General features: G+C 36.8%; 2 protein-coding genes across 6 annotated transcripts in view; one reads left to right on the plus strand and one right to left on the minus strand.

Annotated features, from left to right (window-relative positions):
* ART3 (ADP-ribosyltransferase 3 (inactive)) overlaps positions 1 to 20,737 on the plus strand; it is a 152,922-nt gene that overhangs the window by 46,798 nt on the left and 85,387 nt on the right. The window lies entirely within an intron of this gene.
* Positions 4,465 to 5,914, minus strand: CXCL11 (C-X-C motif chemokine ligand 11). The gene is made up of 4 exons (XM_039230943.1): positions 5,854 to 5,914; positions 4,930 to 5,056; positions 4,741 to 4,813; positions 4,465 to 4,506 (listed from the first exon to the last, which is right to left on the minus strand). Exons 1-4 carry the CDS (start codon positions 5,912 to 5,914, stop codon positions 4,465 to 4,467), a joined length of 303 nt encoding a protein of 100 aa, XP_039086874.1.

Consider the following 20,737-nt stretch of genomic DNA (forward strand, 5'->3'; position numbering starts at 1 on the left):
TGTTAATATATAATTATGTAAATATATTTCAATGCAAAATTTTAAAAAACAATAATTGACAAATCAGTGAAAAAATAGAAAAGATTCAGAAGACTGTCACTACTATAAGTTAGAAAAACAAGTATTTGAAAAGCGCCTATGTATGTTTTGAGAACATTATTTGATACAACACATGCCGGCTGTGCAAATGTGAAGATTACTTACTGTACAACTAGAAGACTACTTTATGCAGAAGCTGGTGAAAACTCTTTGATTTTTGGTGCTCTAGGCACTAAGAGTTTTATTTTACTAGCAAGGATTGAGCATCTGCCAGGGTACAGACGGGTGCTACAGGGGTTCATATAAGTATGACATGAGCTTAGTCCTGACAAAGCAAGTATTGTAAGATAATTCACAACCAGCCATGGACACTCAGAGATCATCAAAGAGGTCCCATGATTGCTAAAAGTAGTCTTAGAATCTTGTAGGAGAGGAAGGCATTGTAAGCAGGTAAGAGTCATATGGAATAGTGGATATAGTAAGAAGGGAATGGTCCATTTTACAGTATATATGTGTGGGATGGCTCAGGAAAGGATTATGGCAGGTAACACTTTTTTTAAAAAAATATAATTTATTGTCAAATTGGTTTCCATACAACACCCAGTGCTCAACCCAACAAGTGCCCTCCTCAGTGCCTATCTTCCCCCGCACCTCCACCCCCCACCAACCCTCATTTTGTTTTCAGTATTCAAGAGTCTCTTATGAATTGGCTCCCTCCCTCTCTGTAATTTTTTTTTTACCCCATCCCCTTCTCCTTGGTCTTCTGTTAAGTTTCTCTAGATCCACATATGATTAGACATACATGTATTAGATACATACGGTGTCTGTCTTTCTCTGACTGACTATTTCACTTAGCATAATACCCTCAGTTCCATCCACGTTGCTGCAAATGGCCAGATTTCATTTTTTCTCATTGTATGGAAGGTAACTCTTGAACAGAATCTTGGAAGATGAGTAGGTATTGGATACTTGAATGAAGGAGGACACTTCAGATAGCATGGACATGACAAATAATTGAATATGATGGGAGTCAAGAGTTCAAGGAAGTGACAGCAACATTTATAGAGATAAGCTAAGAGTGTGGACTCTATTCTTGCATATATATACATATATATATATATGTGTGTATATGTATATATTTTTAACGTTTATTCATTTTGAGAGAGAAAGAGCATTAGCAGGGGAGAGGCAGAGAGAACAGGGGGGACACAGAATCCGAAGCAGGCTCCAGGCTGTGAGCTGTCAGCACAGAGCCCAATGAAGGGCTTGAACCCATGAACCATGAGATCATGACCTGAGCTGAAGTTGGACATTTAACTAAATGAAACACCCAGGCTCCCCTAGATCCAACTCTTAAAACTATCTAGGGAATGTATATATGTGTCTCATTTCAATATGGAAATTTATATGTTTATGATATATATGTAAAATATATATGCCGTATATCTGTATGTTATTATCCATATACTATATATATCTATATTGTAAATCACAGTGTAAATATGTGATATAAGTTGTAGAGATTTATGTACAAGTATCCTGGATAACAATTGGCTTCTCATTGCTTGTAGGCACCAGTCAAAAAGCCAGTCAGTAAGAGGGCCTGTTGATGTCAGGCACCCTGCTCTGCTATTTACTTTTCTGTCCATTCTCTGACCTTCTTTATGGCTGGCTCTTTGATATCAATGGAAAAGATAAACAAATGATACATTAAAATGTTTTTTATTTATTTTTAAATAAACATAAATACCTGATCATGATAATTCTATAACAAATATTTTCATTTTTCAAATGTATATAAAATCTATATAAAGTGTTGTATCAGCTGAGATTTTTGGTTACACACAAGGAAACCAACACTGTTTAACTTAAGGAGAAAAGGAATTAATTGTTGAAGAATCTACAGGAAGACTGAAGATCAGGCTTGGAAAATGGACAAAAATCCAAAGGGAGCTAGGTTGCAGGAGGGACTATCCATAGTCATTCTCAGGAATATGCCTTAGGAAGTTACTATTCTCAGATTTACACTACTACTGTCGCTTTAAATACTTTTCTTACTGATAGCATTTTTGTGGTAGCTGGAGTTCAAAGTCTAGGATAGGAGTGGTTTGGCTAAGACCTTGCTTTGGTTGCCTGGGAGGATCTTCTTTCTTTGGTTTTCTCTCTTGGCCTCCAACCCAGACTCCCATAATAAGGGATTTACCCTAAGTAAGAAAGGGGTTTGAACCTAGGAAGACCCCTTAAAAAAAGGAGACAGTTGTTTTTCACAACTACCCGATATTAACATATTTCTGAACAATTCTGTGTGATGCCAGCTGGCTGTATATTTCTTGAAATAGAAGTTAAAAAGTTTAAAGGCATCTTAATATTTGGAAAACATAAAATTGTTTTTGTTTTAAGAAGGGTTGTGGGATTTGGGTAGGAAAAACAACTGATTTTGATTCTTTGCAAAGTAAAACTGGGTATCCCAAAATTTTATGGTGTAGGCATGACTAAAAATGTAGGTTATGTGTTTTTCTAAGAAAAAGAATCCCAGTTTTTTTCCTAGATATCTTACACATTTTGGTGCAGTTGTAAATGGGATTGATTCCTTGCTTTCCTTTTCTGCTTCTTAGATTTCTGTACATTGATTTTTGTATACTGCAACTTTACTGAATTTGTGTATCAGTTCTAGCAGTTTTTTGGAAGAGTCTTTCAGTTTTTCTTTTCTTTTTTTTTTTTTTTTTTTTAATGCTTTTTATTTCTGAGAGAGAAAGACTGTATGAGCAGGGGAAGGTCAGAGAGAGAGAGAGAGAGAGAGAGGGAAATGCAGAATCCGAAGCAGGCTCCAGGCTCCAAGCCAGCTGTCAGCACAGAGCCCGATGCAGGGCTCGAACCCACGAATGGTGAGATCATGACTTGAGCAGAAGTCAGATGCTTAACCAACTGAGCCACCCAGGCGCCCTTCAGGTTTTCAATATAGAGTATCGTGTCATCTGCAGATAGTGAAAGTTTGACTTCCTCCTTGCTGATTCAGATGCCTTCTTTTTGTTGTCTGATTGCTGTGACTAGGATTTCCAGTACTGTATTAAATAACAGTGGTGAGAATGGACATCCTTGCCTTGTTCCTGGCCATAGAGAAAAAACTCAGTTTTTCCCCATTGAGGATATTATCTGTGAGTCTTTTCTATATGGCCTTTCTTATGTTGAGGTATGTTCCCTTTAGCCCTACTTTGTTGACGGTTTTTATCATGAATGGATATTGTACTTAATCTTAACTGCCAAATTACGGAAAGAGCCCAAATATTCATCTACTGATGAAGGGATAAAGAAGATGTGATATAGTTACAAATGGATTATTACTTAGGCATCCAAAGGAATGAAATCTTGCCATTTGCAATGATGTGGATGGAGCTAGAGAGTAGTATCCTAAGTAACAGAAGTCAGAGAAAGACAAATACCATGTGATTTCACTCATATGTGGAAATGAACATAGGGAAGGAAAAAAAAAAAAGGAGGGCAAGTCAAGAAACAGACTCCTAACTATAGAGAACAAACTGATTGATGGTTACCATAGGGGAGGTGTGTGGGGAGTTGGGTTGAATAGGTGATAGGGAGTAAGGAGGACAATTGTGAGGAGCACCAGGTGTTGTATGAATCACAAAATTCTACACCTGAAGCTAATACTACACTGTATATTAACTAATTGGAATTTAAATTAAAAAAAGAAAAGGACCCCAAAAAGTAAAGGTGATTGCCAGACATTTGCATATATTTATTTTTCAACATTTTTTGGTAGACAAAAGTATTTTATATATAAAATGTGTCCAAACTATTCCTACAATTTATAAGAATAGATAAAACAAAATACATAGTAAACACATATATCTTTATTGCATTAAGACATCTCAGTGAAAAACAAGTTGCTGAAAAAATAAAGACCAAAGCTATTAATTCAGTAATGAAATATATGCACTCATATTAGTTTTCCTTAGCTTATGTTTTTCATAGTACATTTCATGAATTATAGCCTTTTCATAAAATGGAAATATACATAACTTTTTCCTAGATATATATGTGCTGTATGATTTTTGGGTAAAAAATGGATTTGCATTAGAAACTACTTAGGGAATGTTTATTACACACATGTATACTTTTGACTTACAAGGTCTTGAGTCCAGGAATAATGTTAATGTCTCGATTGTAACTGAAGGTTATAATATGGCAGATAGATCAAGTACAGACACATAACTTATAGAGATAGAAATGTTTTCATAGTCAAAGAAAAATTATAACAAACAGAACTCTGAGGTTCATTGACCCAGAAAAGCATGAATGTACATTGCAACAGGCAGGAGAAAATCACTTTCCTATTGGGGAATTCTTATCACTTCAGTTGTCACAGTTAAACTTGTTCTAGGTTTTCAAATTTTCTTTCCCAGGACTTCATACATTTTGATATTTTAAAAAATTCATTCTTTTGATTTTCTGAAATGAGAAAATGAGAGTTTTATAAACATTGTGCTATTTTTGTCTCCAAATGATTGAGGTGTCAGGTAAACCATATATATGGCAGGAAAGGAAAGCTAGTTATAACCAAAGACCTCTTATCAAAATGCTTCACATAAAATCATAACAGAATCTTATTTGCAGTTGCCTGTTCTTTCAAAAGATCTGTCTTGGATAAAACCGTTGTAAAATGGAAGTAGTCTGGTACCCTACCTTGATTATAATGTTTGCTTGCTTTGATTTGGGATTTAGGCATCTTTGTCCTTTATGTGCTTTCAGGGTGATACTGTTAAAGGAAGATCCAAAACAGTCTTAAATTTTGAATGGAAAAACATAAGCAAAACAAAAACACAAAACAAAAATCTTCAAACCACTGTTCTCTTTAGTGAGTTCATTACTTACATCACTTCTGTTTTGTCACAGTTGTTACTTGGGTAAATTATGGTGGCTTTCTCGATATCTGCCACTTTCACTGCTTTTACTCCAGGGCCTATGCAAAGACAGCGTCCCCCTTTGAACATGGGGAAACCTAGAACAGATCATAGCATCAGTTACTAATACATCTGATTGTAGTAGATGGCTGTAGCTTATAATCCTGGTGAAAAAGGTAAACAGGATTTTCATTAAGGATAAAGATAGCAATTTGTCAAATAGCACTTAACACTGCTGTCACTGGGAAAGGAACTGAAGATGTTGATTTTCCCTTTAAATTTGTGAACAGACCATTAAAGAATAAAGGGAAACATGAAAGTTTATTAGAGATTAAGTTTATTAGCCTTTTGCTTTTAGGCTGAAGAATTTTTCTAGGAAGCTAATAACATTACCTCATATAATTTTTTTTTTTTTTAATTTCTAGGAGGAAGAGAGACAGCGTGAGCAGGGGAGGGTCAGAGAGAGAGGGAGTGACAGACTCTGAAACAGGCTCCAGGCTCTGAGCTGGCAGTCAGCACAGAGCCCGACGTGGGGCTCGAACCCACGAACCGCAAGATCATGACCTAAGCAAAAGTTGGACGCTTAACCGACTAAGCCACCCGGGCTACCCCCCCTCATATAAAATCTTCTTAACATACATTTAAGATTATTGCTAAAGGCTCTTGCCAAATATGGTACCCAAATCAAAAATTCCATGAAGTTTATCATTTCTAGTTTCAATAATCATCTCTAGTGCATTATACACTTCAAATATTATCCGTCAAAGCAATAGTAACTTCTAATGTATGAGGTTAAATAAAAATTAACTGAATCATTTAGGAAAAGATGGAAGAAAAGACATTTGAAGCATTAGAAATGAAATTTATAGGTTAAGAAATAAAAAGTACTTTATACCTTGAACAAATGTAACACAGAATATCACAGCCAAGACTATAACCATGCCCTTCATGCTCATATTTGTCTTTCACTGCTGTTGCTGCTGCTTCAGCGTTAATACTCTTCTTGGAAGGAGTAGAAATGCTGAACATGAAAGGCAGTTCTTGATCGGCATATGTAGGGCATTTTTATATACCTGCAATCCTTTTAGGGCAACAGGAATTCCCCTCTTTGAGTCATCCTGCTTTTTTGCTTCCAGGACTTTCTGTTTTGTTATCTAAATATCACTGTCCTTTCTTATATGTTGCAGTGCTGCAAGTAATAGGAATGTGAAAGCACTTTGTACAGAGTAAAGACCTTTATAAATCTAGAATAGGGTACACCCGGATGGGAACTAGTCTTCTCAAAGTAGCATTTCTAGGAAATGTATAACTAACAATGAGCAATGAATTCTGATTTCCATTCAGGAAGATTGTCTTCCTATTTTCAGTCTCTTCATCCTTCAGTCTCTTCATGTAACTATATAAAAGAACATTTTTAAAGTTTTTAACACCTTACTTTTGCTTTTAGGTCCAGATTCTCACACGTAAGGTGTATCTTATTTGACATCAAATGACATTTATTTAACCTTTCTTACATTTACGCAGACTATAATTGCACATCTAAACAAGTGTCCCTGTACTTCTGAATTTATGTCCCATTTCTTTTTGCACATTTAACAGTTTTTACTGTTATTTTAGCACTGTTATTTACTGTATAAAGTTGTAGGACTTGTGGATTAAAAAAAAAAAATGACCCTGTGTTCTCATGTATCTTTACGTATTCCACTTAAGCTTTCTAGGACTGTTTTTTTTAATAGTTTATTGTCAAGTTGGTTTCCATATAACACACAGTGCTCATCCCAGCAAGTGCCCTCCTCCATGCTGATCACCCCCTTCCCCACTCCCCCACACCCATCAGTCCTCAGTTTGTTCTCAGCGTTCAAGAGTCTCTCATGGTTTGCCTCCCTCCCTCTCCCCGACTATTTACTCCCTTCTTCTCCCCCACGGTCCTCCATTAAGTTCCTCCTAATCCTCCTATACGTGCAAACATTTGGTAGCTGTCCTTCTCTGCCTGACTTATTTTGCTCAGCATAACACCCTCAAGTTCCATCCATGTTGCTACACGTGGCCAGATTTCATTCTTTCTCATTGCCATGTAGTATTCCATGGTATAGATAAACCACATCTTCTTGATTAATTCATCCATTGATGGACACTTAAGCTCTTTCCATGTTTTGGCTGTTGTTGAGAGTGCTGTTATGAACTTTGGGGTACATGTGCCCCTATGCATCATCACTCCTGTATCCCTAGGGTAAATTCCTAGCAGTGCTGTTGCTGGGTCATAGGGGAGTTCTATTGTTAATTTTTTGAGGAACCTCCACAGTGTTTTCCAGAGGGGCTGCACTAGTTTACGTTCCCACTAACAGTGTAGGAGGGTGCCCGTTTCTCCACATCCTTGCCAACATCTGTAGTCTCCTGATTTGTTCATTTTAGCCACTCTGACTGGCGTGAAAACTATAGAAAACTTACGAAGGAAATTGAAGAAGACACAAAGAAATGGAAAAACATTCCATGCTCATGGGTCGGAAGAATAAATATAGTTAAAATGTCATTACTACCCAAAGTAATCTACACATTCAGTGCAATCCCAATCAAAATTGCACCAGCATTCTTCTCAAGACTAGAACAAATTATCCTAAAATCTGTATAAAACCACAAAAGACCCCAAATAGCCAAAGTAATATTGAAGAAGAAAACCAAAACGGGAGGCACCACCATCCCAGACTTTAGCCTCTACTACAAAGCTGTCATAAAAGACGGTATGGTTTTGTCACAAAAACAGACACATAGACCAATGGAATAGAATAGAGAACTTAGAATTGGATCCACAAATAGATGGCCAACTAATCTTTGACAAAGCAGGAAAGAGTATCCAGTAGAAAAAAGACAGCCTCTTTAACAGAAGGTGCTGGGAAAACTGGACAGCACCATGCACAAGAACTAGATCATTTTCTCACACTGTTACAGAAAAATAAACTCAAATGGATAAAGGACCTGAATGTGAGACAGGAAACCATCAAAATCCTAGAGGAGAAAGCGGGAAACAACCTCCTTGACCTCAACTGCAGCAATTTCTTACTTGACACATCCCCAAGGCAAGGGAATCAAGAGGAAAAATGAACTACTGGAACTCTTCAAGATAAAAAGCTGCTGCACGGCAAAGGAAACAATCAATAAAACTAATAAGCAACCAATGGAATAAAAAGATAGTTGCAAATGACATATCAGATAAAGGGCTAGTATCCAAAATCTCTAAGGAACTCACCAAACTCCACACCTGGAAAACAGATAATCCAGTGAAGAAATGGACAGAAGAAATGAACAGACACTTCTCCAAAAGGACATCCAGATGGCCAACAAACACATGAAATGATGCTCAGCATCCCTCATCATCAGGGAAATACAAATTGAAACAATGCTTATTTTTCTTTTAGTTATTATTGTTTTATTTTTATTTTTTGGTGTTGAGTTGTATAGGTTCTTTATGCATTTCAATAGTATTTATCAGATATGTCATTTGCAAATATGTTCTCCTATTCCATAGTTTGCCTATTAGTTTTGTTGATTCTTTCCTTTTCTGTGCAGAAGCTTTTTATTTTGATGTAGTCCCAGTGGTTTATGTTTGCTTTTGTTTCCCATACTTAGAAAAATGTTGCTACAGCCAATGTCAGAATACTGACTGTGCTCTCTTCTAGGATTTTTATGGTTTCAGGTCTCACATTCAGGTCTTTAATACGTTTTGAGTTTATTTTTGTGTAATGTGTATGAAAGTGAGCCAGTTTTATTCTTGCATGTTGTTGTCTAGTTTTGCCAGTGTTTGTTGAAGAGACTTTTTTTCCAGTTGCACATTTTTTCTTCCTTTGTTGAAGATTAATTGACCGTATAACTGTGGGTTTATTTCTGGGTTTTCTGTTATGTTTTATCAGTGCATGTGTCTATTTTTGAGCCATTACCATATTGTTTTGATTACTTCAGCTTTGTATAACTTGAAATTGGGAATTGTGATACATCTAGCTTTGATTTTCTTTTTCAAGATTACTTTGGCTAGTTGGAGTCTTTGCAGTTCCATACAAATTTTAAGATTGCTTGTTGTAGTTTTGTGAAAAATGCTGTTGGTATATTGATAGAGATTGCCTTAAATGTGTAAGTTGTTTTGGTAGTATAGACATTTTAACAATACTTGTTCAACCAGTCTGTAAACATGGAATGTCTTTCCGTTTTTTCATGTTACCTTCAATTGCTTTCATCAGTATTTAATGCTTTCCAGAGTACAGGTCTTTGAACTCCTTGATTAAGTTTAATTTCTAGGTATTTCATTATTTTTGGTGCAGTTATAAATGAGATTGTTTTCTTAATCTCTCTGCCACATCATTAGTAGTATACAGAAATGCAATGGATTTCTATACATTGATTTTGTATCCTATGACTTTACTGAATTCATTTATCAGTTATAGTAGAAGTTTGGTGAAATCTTTAGGGTTTTCACTATATAGTATCATGTTATCTACAGATAGTGAAAGTTTTAATTTTTTTTTTTTTTTTTTACCAATTTTGATGACTTTTGTTTCTTTTCATGGTCTGATTTCTGTGGCTAGGATTTTCAGTACTATGTTGAATAAAATTGGTCAGAATGAATATTCTTGTTCCTGACCTGTGGGGAAAAGCTCTCTTTTTCACCATTGAGTATGACATTGGCTGTGGGTTTCATACAAGGCCTTTATTATGTTGAGATGTGTTTCCTCTAGACCTACCTTCTTGAGGGTTTTTATTATATTCTATTATCAATAGATGCTTTTTCTGCATCTATTGAAATGATGAAATGGTTTTTATCCTCTCTTACTGATGTGATGTATTACATTGGTTGATTGCAAATATTGAATGACCCTTGCAACCCAGGAATAAATTTAACTTGATTATGGTGAACGATTATTTTTTCATGTACTGTTTGATTCAGTTTGCTAGTATTTTGTTCAGGATTTTTGAATCTATGTTCATCAGAAATACCAGCCTACAATTATTTTTATTTTTTTTTTGTAGTGTCTTTTTTTGGTTTTGGTATCATGGTCTCTTAGAATGAACTTGTAAGTTTTCCTTCCTCTTCTATTTTCTTAGTTGAAAAGAATGGCTATTAACTTTAAATGTTTGGTAGGATTTGCTTGTGAAGCCATCTGGTCCTGGACTTTTGTTTGTTGGGAGTTATTTGATTACTGATTCAATTTCATTGCTGGTAATCTGTCTTCAGATTTTATATTTTTTCCTGATTCAGTGGGTAGGTTGTTGGCATACAACTTTTGATAATATTCTCTTAAAATCTTTTGTATTTCTGTGGTGTCAGTTGTTATTCCTTCTCCTTCATTGGTGATTTGGTTTATTTGGGTCCTCTTTTTGGCTGAGCCTGGCTAAAGATTTATCAGTTTTGTTGATCTGTTCTCTTGGGTTTTTTTTTTTCTATTTCATTTCTGCTCCAATTTTTAAAACATTTTCTTCCTTCTAATACTTTTGCATTTGTTTGTTTTTCTTTTTCTAGTTCCTTTGGGTGTATTGTTAGATTATTTATGTGAGATTGTTCTTTCTTCTTGATGTAGGCGTATATTGCTATAAACTTCCCTCTTAGAACAGTTTTTGGTGCGTCCCAAAAGTTTTGGATCATTGTGTTTTAATTTTCATTTGTTTGTATGTACTTTTGAAGGTCTTTGATTTCCTGGTTAATCCATTCATTAGTTAGCAGCATGTCATTTAACCTCCATGTATCTGTGGTCTTTACAGACTTTTTCTTGTGGTTGGTTTCTGGTTTCATAGATTGTAGTCAGATTAGATGCATGGTATGACTTGGATCTTTTTAATTTATTTAGGCTTGCTTTGTGACCAAATATTCTGGAGAGTGTTCTGTGTGCACTTGAAAAGTGTATTTATTCTGCTGTGTTAGGATGGAATATTCTGAATATCTGTCAGATCCACTTGGTCTAATGTATCATTTAAAGCCATTGTTTCCTTGTTGATTTTCTGATTGGATGATCTGTCCATTGTCGTAAGTGGAGTGCTAAATTTCATTGATACTATTATATTACTATCAGTTAGTTTCTTTATGTTTGTTGTTAACTTTTTTATGTATTTGGGTGCTGCTGTGTTGGGTGCCTAAATATTTACAGTTGTTATCCTGTATCTCCTTGATGGATTGTCTTTTTTAATATATAGTATTCTTTGTCTTTAGTCTTTGTTTCAAAATCTATTTTCTATAAGTATTGCTACTCTGGTTTTCTTTTGACATCCATTTGCATGATAGATGTTTTTCCATCTCCTCACTCTTAATCCACAGGTGTCCTTTGGTCTAAAATGAGTCTCCTGTAGGCAGTTTATAGATGGGTCTTATTTTTTATCCATTGTTTCATTGTATGTATTTTGAGTTGGGCACTTAATCCATTTATATTTAAAGTAAGTATTGGTAGACATGTATGTATTGTCATTTTATTACTCATTTTGTGGTTCTGAAGTTCTCTCTGAAGTTATCATTGGGAGAGTCTGCATTGTGTGAATGGAGGTCTCAGTTCTTGAATTCCTCATGAAAGATTTACATGAGGTTGTGCACTCGAATAAAGACAACCAGAAGGAAAGTAACAAGCATAATATTAAAGACCGTGCACACTCAGGCGCCTGGGTGGCTCAGTCGGTTGGGTGCCGACTTTGGCTCAGGTCATGATCTCATGGTTCGTGAGTTCAAGCCCTGCATCAGGCTCTGTGCTGATAGCCCAAGCCTGGAGCCTGCTTCAGATTCTGTGTCTCCCTCCCACTCTCTCTCTGCCCCTACCTCACTCACATTCTATCCCTTTCTGTCTCAAAAAAAAAAAAAAAAAATAAAAAAAAAAAAAAAAAAAGACAGTACACACTCATGGTGGGAAAGCAGAAAGCCCAGGGGTATCTTTTCTTTTTATGTTTGTAGAGGTTATATGTTATAGCTAGGGTGGTCCTGACTGATCTTGTTTCTTGTCATCTAAGAGACTCCTCCTACTGGTTGTAAGAGGGAGTTTTTAGCCCTACAAGATTATTTATTTATTTATTTATTTATTTTTTGAGAGCATGAGCAGAGGAGAAGGACGGAGGGAGAGAGAAAGAGAATCTTAAGCAGGCTTCATGATCAGCCTGAAGTGTTATGTGAGGCTCAATCCCACAACCTTGGGATAATGATGTGAACCAAAATCAAGATGCTCAACCAACTGAGCCACCCAAGTGCTCCGATGGCACAAGGTTCTTGCAGGACTATCATTGTCATAGTGTGTTTCTGCACATTCGGGGAGGGGGGTGCATCAAAATCACAATGTAAATATAATGAAGCTGTAAGTTAACATGGGGTAGAGGTTGAAGAGAAGAGTGCATATTCTGCACCTATGGCTCTTTCTGTCAGCCCCAGGGTGTTGGAAGCTATAAGGCCAGGATGTTAAAAATGTTAAAAGCCCACAAAGTCAGGATGTTGTTCCCTGTGTCCCCCCTTTTTAAATTTTTACTTGAATTTTAAGCATTTGAGTTTCTAGTTGTTTTAAAAAAATTTTTTTGAAGTTCTTAAGTTAGCTAACACACAGTGTAGTCTTGGCTTCAGGAGTAGATTCCCTTGATTCATCACTACATACAACACCCAGTGCTCATCCCAACAAGTACCCTCCTCAATGCCCATCACCCATTTTCCCCAATCCCTGTCAACCCTCCAGCACCATAAATCTTCAGTTCTCTGTATTTAAGAGTCTCTATAGTTTGCCTCCCTTTTCTGTTTGTATCTTATTTTTCCTTCCCTTCCCCTATAGTTTTCTGTTAAGTTTCTCAAATTCCGCATATGAGTGCAATCAGATGATACCTGTCTTTCTCTGACTGACTTAATTCATTTAGCATAATACTCTTCATTTCCATCCATGTTGTTGCAAATAGCAAGGTTGATACTCTACATGGAAAACCCAAAAGACCTCCAAAAAACTGCTAGAACTGATACATGAATTTGGCAGAGTTGCAGGAATTAAAATCAATGTACAGAAATTGGTTGCATGTCTATATACCAGTGATGAAGCAACAGAAAGAGATAATCAAAGAATTGATTCCACTTACAATTGCACCAAGAACCATAAAATACCTAGGAATAAACCTAACCAAAGAGGTCAAAGAAAACTGAACACTGAAAACTATAGAAAGCATATGCTATGAAAGAAACTGAAGACTCAAGGAAATGGAAAACCATTCCATGCTCACAGATTGGAAAAACAAATATTGTTAAAATATCAAAACTTCCCAAAACAATCTACACATTCAATGCAGTCACAATCAAAATAGCACCAACATTCTTCTAAGAGTTAGAACAACAGCCCTAAAATTTGTATGGAACCACAAAAGACCCCAAATAGCCAAAGTAATATTGAGAAAGGAAAACCAAAGCTGGAGGCATCACAATCCCAGAGTTTAGCCTGTATTACAAATCTGTAATCATCAAGACAGTAAGGTATTGGCATGAAAACAGACACATAGACCAGTGGAATAGAATAAGAGAACCCAGAAATGCCCCGAGGCTTTTAATGTGTCACTGCCTTTTCCTCCAGCTCATGTCTGACTGCTTACTCTATAAATTCTTTCTTCTCTTTCTTTTTCATGATTTGCTGGCTTTCTTCAGTGTTACATGTGCATTTCTTTATTCTTTGCATATCTATTACTGGGTTTTGATTTGTTATCATTATGTTTGTAATCTCTTGTGCATATAGCTGTCTATATTATGTTGATGATATTTTAAGTTTGAAACCAAGTTTTAGTCCTTTTCTCTCCATGTTTTAGGTATATGGTGTCATATTTCACATTCTTTAAGTTTTTGAGTTTTTTGACTGATTTTTATTATAGAAATGCTCATTTTTGCTGCTTTTTTGTTTCTTCTTTTTATACTGTCATTTTTGGTCTTTTCTTTCCACCCAGAGTCCTCTTTAATATTTCTTTCAGTCTAGGTTAGTAGTCAATGAACTCCTTTCCTCTTTGTTTTTTGGGGAAACTCTGTATCTCACCTTATATTCTGAATGATAGCTTGGCTAGATAGTGTATTTTTGGTTGCAGATTTTTCCCATTCAGCACTCCTTTTAGGCTTTCCAACTTTATGCTGAAAAATCACTGATAGACTTAAGAGGTTTCCCTTGTATGTAACTGTTTTCTTTGGTCTTGCTGCTTTAAAATTTTTTTTCCTGTTTCATGACATTCTGCCATTTTGATTACAACATGTCTTGGTGTGGATCTGCTTTTGTTGATTTTGTTGTGGGGTTTTGGTGCCTCTTGGACCTGGATATTGGTTTCCTTCTCCCAGATTAGGGAAATTTCCAGCTATAATTTCTTGAAGTAGATTTGTCTCCACCTTTTTCTCTTCTTCTGGAAGAATGTTATTTTATTTACAGATTTTACATTTGATGGAATCACTGAGTTGTGTAAGTCTATTCTTTCTTTGCATAAGTCTTTCTTCTCTTTTGTTCAGCTTGATTACTTTCCATTACTCTGTTTTCTAGGTCACTAATTCATTCCTCGCTTTCTTCCAGCCTGCTGTTCATTCCATCAAATGTGTTTCTCATTTCATTGAGTAAACCCATTGTCTCTGCTATGTTATTCCTTATCTCTGCATTAAGGGTCTTATACTGATGCCTTCCCACTCTTGTCAAGTCTGGTGAATGTCTTTATGATCATTACTTTAAATTCTCTATCAGCCATGTTACTTATATCTGTTTTGATTAAATTTCTAGCTGTAGCCTTGTCCTATTCTTTAAAATTAGGGGCAAATTCCTTTGTCTTCTAAATTTTGTATAAGTCTCTGTGCCTGTTTCTGTGGGTAGGATTGTCAGCTACTTCTCCTGTTTTGAGGGTAATGGCCTTAAGAAGTGGTCCTGTAGTGCCCTGCAGTGTAGTGTCCCCTGTTCTCCAGAGAGAGCTTTTAAAATGCTCTCTTTATCTCTGTTTCACTATTTTAATTATTATGTGTCTTGGTGTGGATCTTCTTGGGTTGATTTTGTTGGAGGATCTCTGTGCCTCCTGGATTTGGATTTTTGTTTCCTTATCCAGATTCAGAAAATTTTCAGGTATATTTTCAAATAAATTTTCTGCCCTTTTTATGTCTTTTTCTTATGGGATCCTTAGAATGCAAATGTTATTTATATTTCATAGTGTCTCTGGGTTCCCAGTCTATTCTCACTTTGCAAATTTTCTTTTACCTGCTCAACTTGATTACTTTCTATTAGTTTTCCAAGCCACCAATTTTTCATCTCCTTTCCCCAGCCTGCTGTTTATTATTCCTTAGTATATTTTACTATGTGTAATTTAATTATTGTGTTCTTCATTTCTGATTGGCTTTTTTAAAACATCTCTGTGTTAAGGGTCCACTGATAATCTTGAGCACAGTGAGTATCTTTACGATCATTACTTTAAATTCTGTATTGAGTATATTATTTACCTCTGTTTTGTTTCAGTTTCTTGCTGTGATTTTGCCTTGTTTTTTTGAGAGACCTATTCCTCTGCCTCCTCATTTTGTCTAACTCTCAGTGTCTGTTTTTCTGTGTTAGGAAATTTCAGATATTCCTTTTGCTCTTGAGAGCAGTGGTCTTACAAAGAAGAGGTTGTGTAGTGTTTTGCAGTATAGTGGTCCTTGTTTACCAAAATTTGGCCTGTTGAGGGTGTCTCCTATGTGTGTTTTATGTACCTAGCTGCTGTGGTGAAGACAGTTTTTCCTTCATTCCTGTTGGCTGCATTGGCTCTCTTTTCCTATGTGGGCAGTGTTTGTTCCCTTGGGTGTTAGTAAGCCAGTCTGGAGCTGCCTTGGCTTGAATTGAGTCATATCAGGTGTTTACCAGAGATGCAGTAGCACCACACTGGAGGGCACTTTCCTTGTGTTATACCCTGAGAAGCTTTCTTTGGTACGTGGAGTCTGACCAGCTGCCTGCCTCCAGATCACTCCAATATGATTGGTTTGTGTGCTTATCTTTCCCTCTCTCTGGGGCAAGGATCCCTTTGTAGTAGTACTGGCGTCTGTTGGGACTATTTGTATACTACCAGGTTTGTGGCATGGCTTAGGATGGGCTCTGGTCAAGAGCATATTGGAGGGGGAGGAAGGCATGGTTTGGCAAGGTTTGCATGGAGGATAGCTGTGAGATGGAGGTAGGCCTGGCTGGAGGTGGGGGGGGGGTGGTGGATCACCCCTCCCAAGCATGGGGGGTGGGGAGGACGCATTAATAACACGTTAGGTAGCAAGTGTCCATGAGGAGGGAAATGGCACCTCCCAGCTCCTTTGTTCCTGAAGGGGTCTCCTAAAGATTCCTGTGCCTCCAAGACATGCTGTGTGATTAGTAAACAACTCTTAACTGCTGCTTCTGTGCTGTATCTTCAAGGGCTGTTTGTTGTGTTGTCTTTTTAAGGGTGGGACTCAGTTTCCTCTTGCCCTCTCAGTCCTCCCAGTGCCAAACCAGCTGGTTTTTAAAATTGCAGGTTTTAAGTTTTGCTGGTGGTAAGAAGTTAACAAAATTTGGACCCTCTGGTTTTTAAAGTCAGCTCTTATGGGGATTTATCTTCTCTGTGAGTGTAGGCTTCCCAGTGTGAGGGTCAGTTTCTCTCCCCTCTCTGTGCCCTAGGGTCCCTCCCTCCTGAGGAGAGTCTCATGGGTCTGTTTAGCTCTCTCTTTAGCTCTTTACTGTATGTCCACCCTTCCTGTCCTCTTCAGTGTGGCCTCGTCTCTACATTTAGTTGTGGAGTTTGCTCTTCCAGTCTTCAGGTCATTTTCTGGGTTGTTACATGGATATGAGTGTTATCTAGTATCAGTGGGATGAGGTGAGCCTACAGTTCTCCTGGTCTGTCATCTTCTCAGCAGCTTCTCTTAGTCTTTAATTAATCTCAGAGTAGCTGGAATATTCATTCTCTCTCATTCATTCAGCATATGTGATTCAAGACCAATTTTCCCACAGGAAAATGGGTAAAGTAACAGGAGTTTACTGTTGTATCTCATAAATCTTTATCCATTTTTTGTCTTTAATGTTGCTTTCCATTTTCTTAGCATTAGATATACAGTAGAGCATTGTAGTTAACAAGGAAGGCTCTGGAGGCAGCCTATGTTCAAATCCACACACTATAATTTACTAGCAGTGTGGTCCTGAGCAAGCTTTCTCAACTTTTTGAGCCACAGTTTTCTCATTTATCATAACAGAAGCACTGTAATTTTTATAACATAACTTACATATTTATAATGTAACATTTATTTTCGACAGATAGTATAAATAGGGATAATAATGGTATGTTGTTTTTATGGGGTCATTATAGTGTACATTAAGAAAAAGGTAATGCATGTAAGCCATTTAGAAAATTGCCTGGCACTCAAAAAGTAACTTTTATCTCTAATATTTTACAGTATTTGTTCCTAAGTTGACATACCACATCTAATTTATTGTGGGTTTTTTTTTTTAGCATTAACAGAAGCATAATCACTTAATTAAACATTGGATGGTATTGTTATAAAGTATGAAAATAACTTAAATAATTGTGCAGTAAAAGTAACATCCTAATCATGAAAATCCCTTGCAGAATTCCAGTGCATAGATACAATAGCGTGATTCATAAATATAGGCAAAGAATAGTGAGTATTTCTGTTTAACACCTGAAGTTGTGCTGTCATGTTTTGGTATAAGACAATCTCCTAGTTTTTTTAAAAAAAATTTTAATGTTTATTTATTTTTGAGAGAGAGAGACAGAGTGCGAGCAGGGGAGGGGCAGAAAGAGGAGACACAGAATCTGAAGCAGGCTCCAGGCTCTGAGTTGTTAGCACAGAACTTGACACAGCGTTCGAACTCAAGTACTGAGAGGTCATGAACTGAGCTGAAGTCAGATGCCCAGCCAGCTGAGCCACCCAGGTGCCCCTAAGACAATCCCTTAAACATTGATTTTTGATTCCTTTTTTTAAGAAGAAAAGAAATGTCTGGAAATTGACATTCTTAACATTTGTTTAAAATATTTTATTTTTTAGAGTAATCTCTACCTCCACTGTGGGGCTCAAACCCACAACCTCAAGATCAAGAGTTGCATGCACCACCAACTAAGCCAGTCAGGTGCCCCCATTCCTAAAATACATTGTGCATAAACTAGGACTTGGTTAATAGCCTAGGTGTAATTCAAATTTACATGAAACATGGGCATATTATCTCTTCCTTTTGCTTTCCTGTGTGAATTACTATTTAGCTGGATAGAATACTCAGGGGTCACAATTTTCTCCTTCAGAATTCTGTGCATGTTGTTTTATTGTCTTCCTTTATGCAGTATATAATACTACGAAAACATTGGAAACAGTTTTTTTCTCCCTTTGGATACACACAAACATTTTTAACCTAACAGTTTTAATATCATGATCAGGGTATACTTTAAAATGTTTTAAGAGGGAATAAGAGAGAATGCAGGAGAGAATGGAAAAAAAAATCCTTCTTCCTCTTTTGTGAGGAAGACCACTCCATTGTCTGCAGGGAAGCTGCTGTTGCTTCTGTATGATTTTAGAGGAAGGAGTGCTGTCCTATACATGTGAATCCAGTCTTGTCTGCCTTTAATCAGAGCTAAATTTCAGTTTGGTTGCTAAAGAGAGTTCATTTAGTTCTTCACTTAAAGTTGTCATTAATAGATCTAAAATTATACAGAGTTGGAAGACAGGTTCATTTTGTGCTTAACCTTTTAACCTCATTTTCTTGAACCATATAAAAAGTAAGTCTAATTAGGCTCTGGCAGGTGCTAATACAGGTATTCTTTCCTTCCTTAACACTCTCTCCCTTTTTACTGCCTCTTCCTTTCAGAGTCCCTACCTTAAAGTTTACTGGAAATCACCACTCCTTCCTACAGTGATTTTTACTAGCTTTGTAGATGTGTCTCTTCAGGACTATGATTTTTTTTTTCTGTCCTAAATAACTTTTATTTATTTATTTATTTATTTTAATAGTTTACTGTCAAGTTGGTTTCCATATAACACACAGTGCTCATCCCAACAAGTGCCCTCCTCCATGCTCATCACGCCCTTCCCCTCTCCCCCACCTCTCCTCAGCCCTCAGCTTGTTCTCAGCATTCATGAGTCTCTCATGGTTTGCCTCCCTCCCTCTCCCCAACTATTTTTCCCCTTCTACTCCCGCTTCATCCTCCATTAACTTCCTCCTAATCCACCTATATGTGCAAACATATGGTATTTGTCCTTCTCTGCCTGACTTATTCCGCTTAGCATAACACCCTCTAGTTCCATCCATGTTGCTACAAATGGCCAGATTTCCTTCTTATTGCCATGTAGTATTCCATTATATAAATATACCACATCTTCTTGATCCATTCATCGGTTGATGAACACTTAGGTTCTTTCCATGTTTCGGCTATTGTTGAGAGTGCTGCTATGAACATTGGGGTACATGTGCCCCTATGCATCATCACTCCTGTATCCCTTGGGTAAATTCCTGGCAGTGCTATTTCTGGGTCATAGGGGATTTCTATTGTTAATTTTTTGAGGAACCTCCATACTGTTTTCTAGAGGGGTTGGACCAGCTTACATTCCTACCAACAGTGTAGTAGGGTGCCCATTTCTCCAGATCCTTGCCAGCATCTAGAGTCTCCTGATTTGTTCATTTTAGCCACTCTGACCAGTGTGAGGTGGTATCTCACTGTGGTTTTGATTTGTATTTCCCTGATGAGGAGGGATGCTGAGCATTGTTTCGTGTGTCTGTTGGCCATCTGGATGTCCTCTTTGGAGAAGTGTCTGTTCATGTCTTCTTCCCATTTCTAAATAACTTTTAATACCACATGAAAGGTATTAATTTCTTTCAGAATATCCTCTCATTTAGTAAGCCTGAGAAACCCATCTTCTTTGTATTCATGATAATATGGTTCCTTTAGCATGGCATGCACTTTCCAATCTTTTCCTGAATTCTTTCCTTCTTTTAAGTTTTGATATCTTTATGAAGCCGCCTTCTATACATAGTAACTTCTTTTCCTGTCTTTAGAGCACTTCTTGTCTTGTCTAACTTTATCCAGTAGAAATATGATGTGAGCCATGTACTTAATCTTAAATAGGATAGCATGTACATTTAGAAGGTAAAAAGAAACAAGTGAAGTTAATTTTCTTAGCTTTAATTTTTTTATTATTTTTTAAAAATAGTTTATTGTCAGGTTGGTTTCCATATAACACCCAGTGCTCATCCCCACAAGTGCCCTCCTCCATGCCATCACTCCCTTTCCCCTTCCCCCAACCCCCATCAGCCCTCAGTTTGTTCAAGAGACTCAGCATTCAAGAGTCTCTCATGGTTTGCCTCCCTCCGTCTCTCCCACTATTTTTCCCCTTCTTCTCCCCCATGGTCAAGTGAAGTTAATTTTAATAATATATTTAATCCAAATAACAATGTATAATAAATATAAAACATTAAATGAGGTGTTTTACTTTTTGTTTAAGAGTCTTGAAATTGGACTAGTTACATCTCACATGTTCAGTAGCCACGTAAAGTTAGCCACTGCCATTTTGGACAGTGAAGGTCTGGTTATTCACTTATTGTACTATCTTGATATTATACTTAATTTTAAATAAAGATGAGATGGAGAGAAGGAGAGATACTGTATTTATTTGTTTTAGAAACTTTTCTGAATCTTCCTAATCCTTTTGTTCTTTCTCTCTTCACCGAGTCCCTATATCTCATTGCTCTTTCTCTTTGATTAAGCAGGAGAAAGATTAAACAGAATTCTTTGTCTTTTGTGTCTTATTTTGGTTGTTTTTGAAATTTGACTTAATCCAGGTTCACCCACTCAAACAAGTT

Source organism: Hyaena hyaena, unplaced genomic scaffold (genome assembly GCF_003009895.1).
Source record: "Hyaena hyaena isolate Hyena2069 unplaced genomic scaffold, ASM300989v1 scaffold_54, whole genome shotgun sequence".
In the NCBI taxonomy this organism is placed as follows: domain Eukaryota; kingdom Metazoa; phylum Chordata; class Mammalia; order Carnivora; family Hyaenidae; genus Hyaena; species Hyaena hyaena.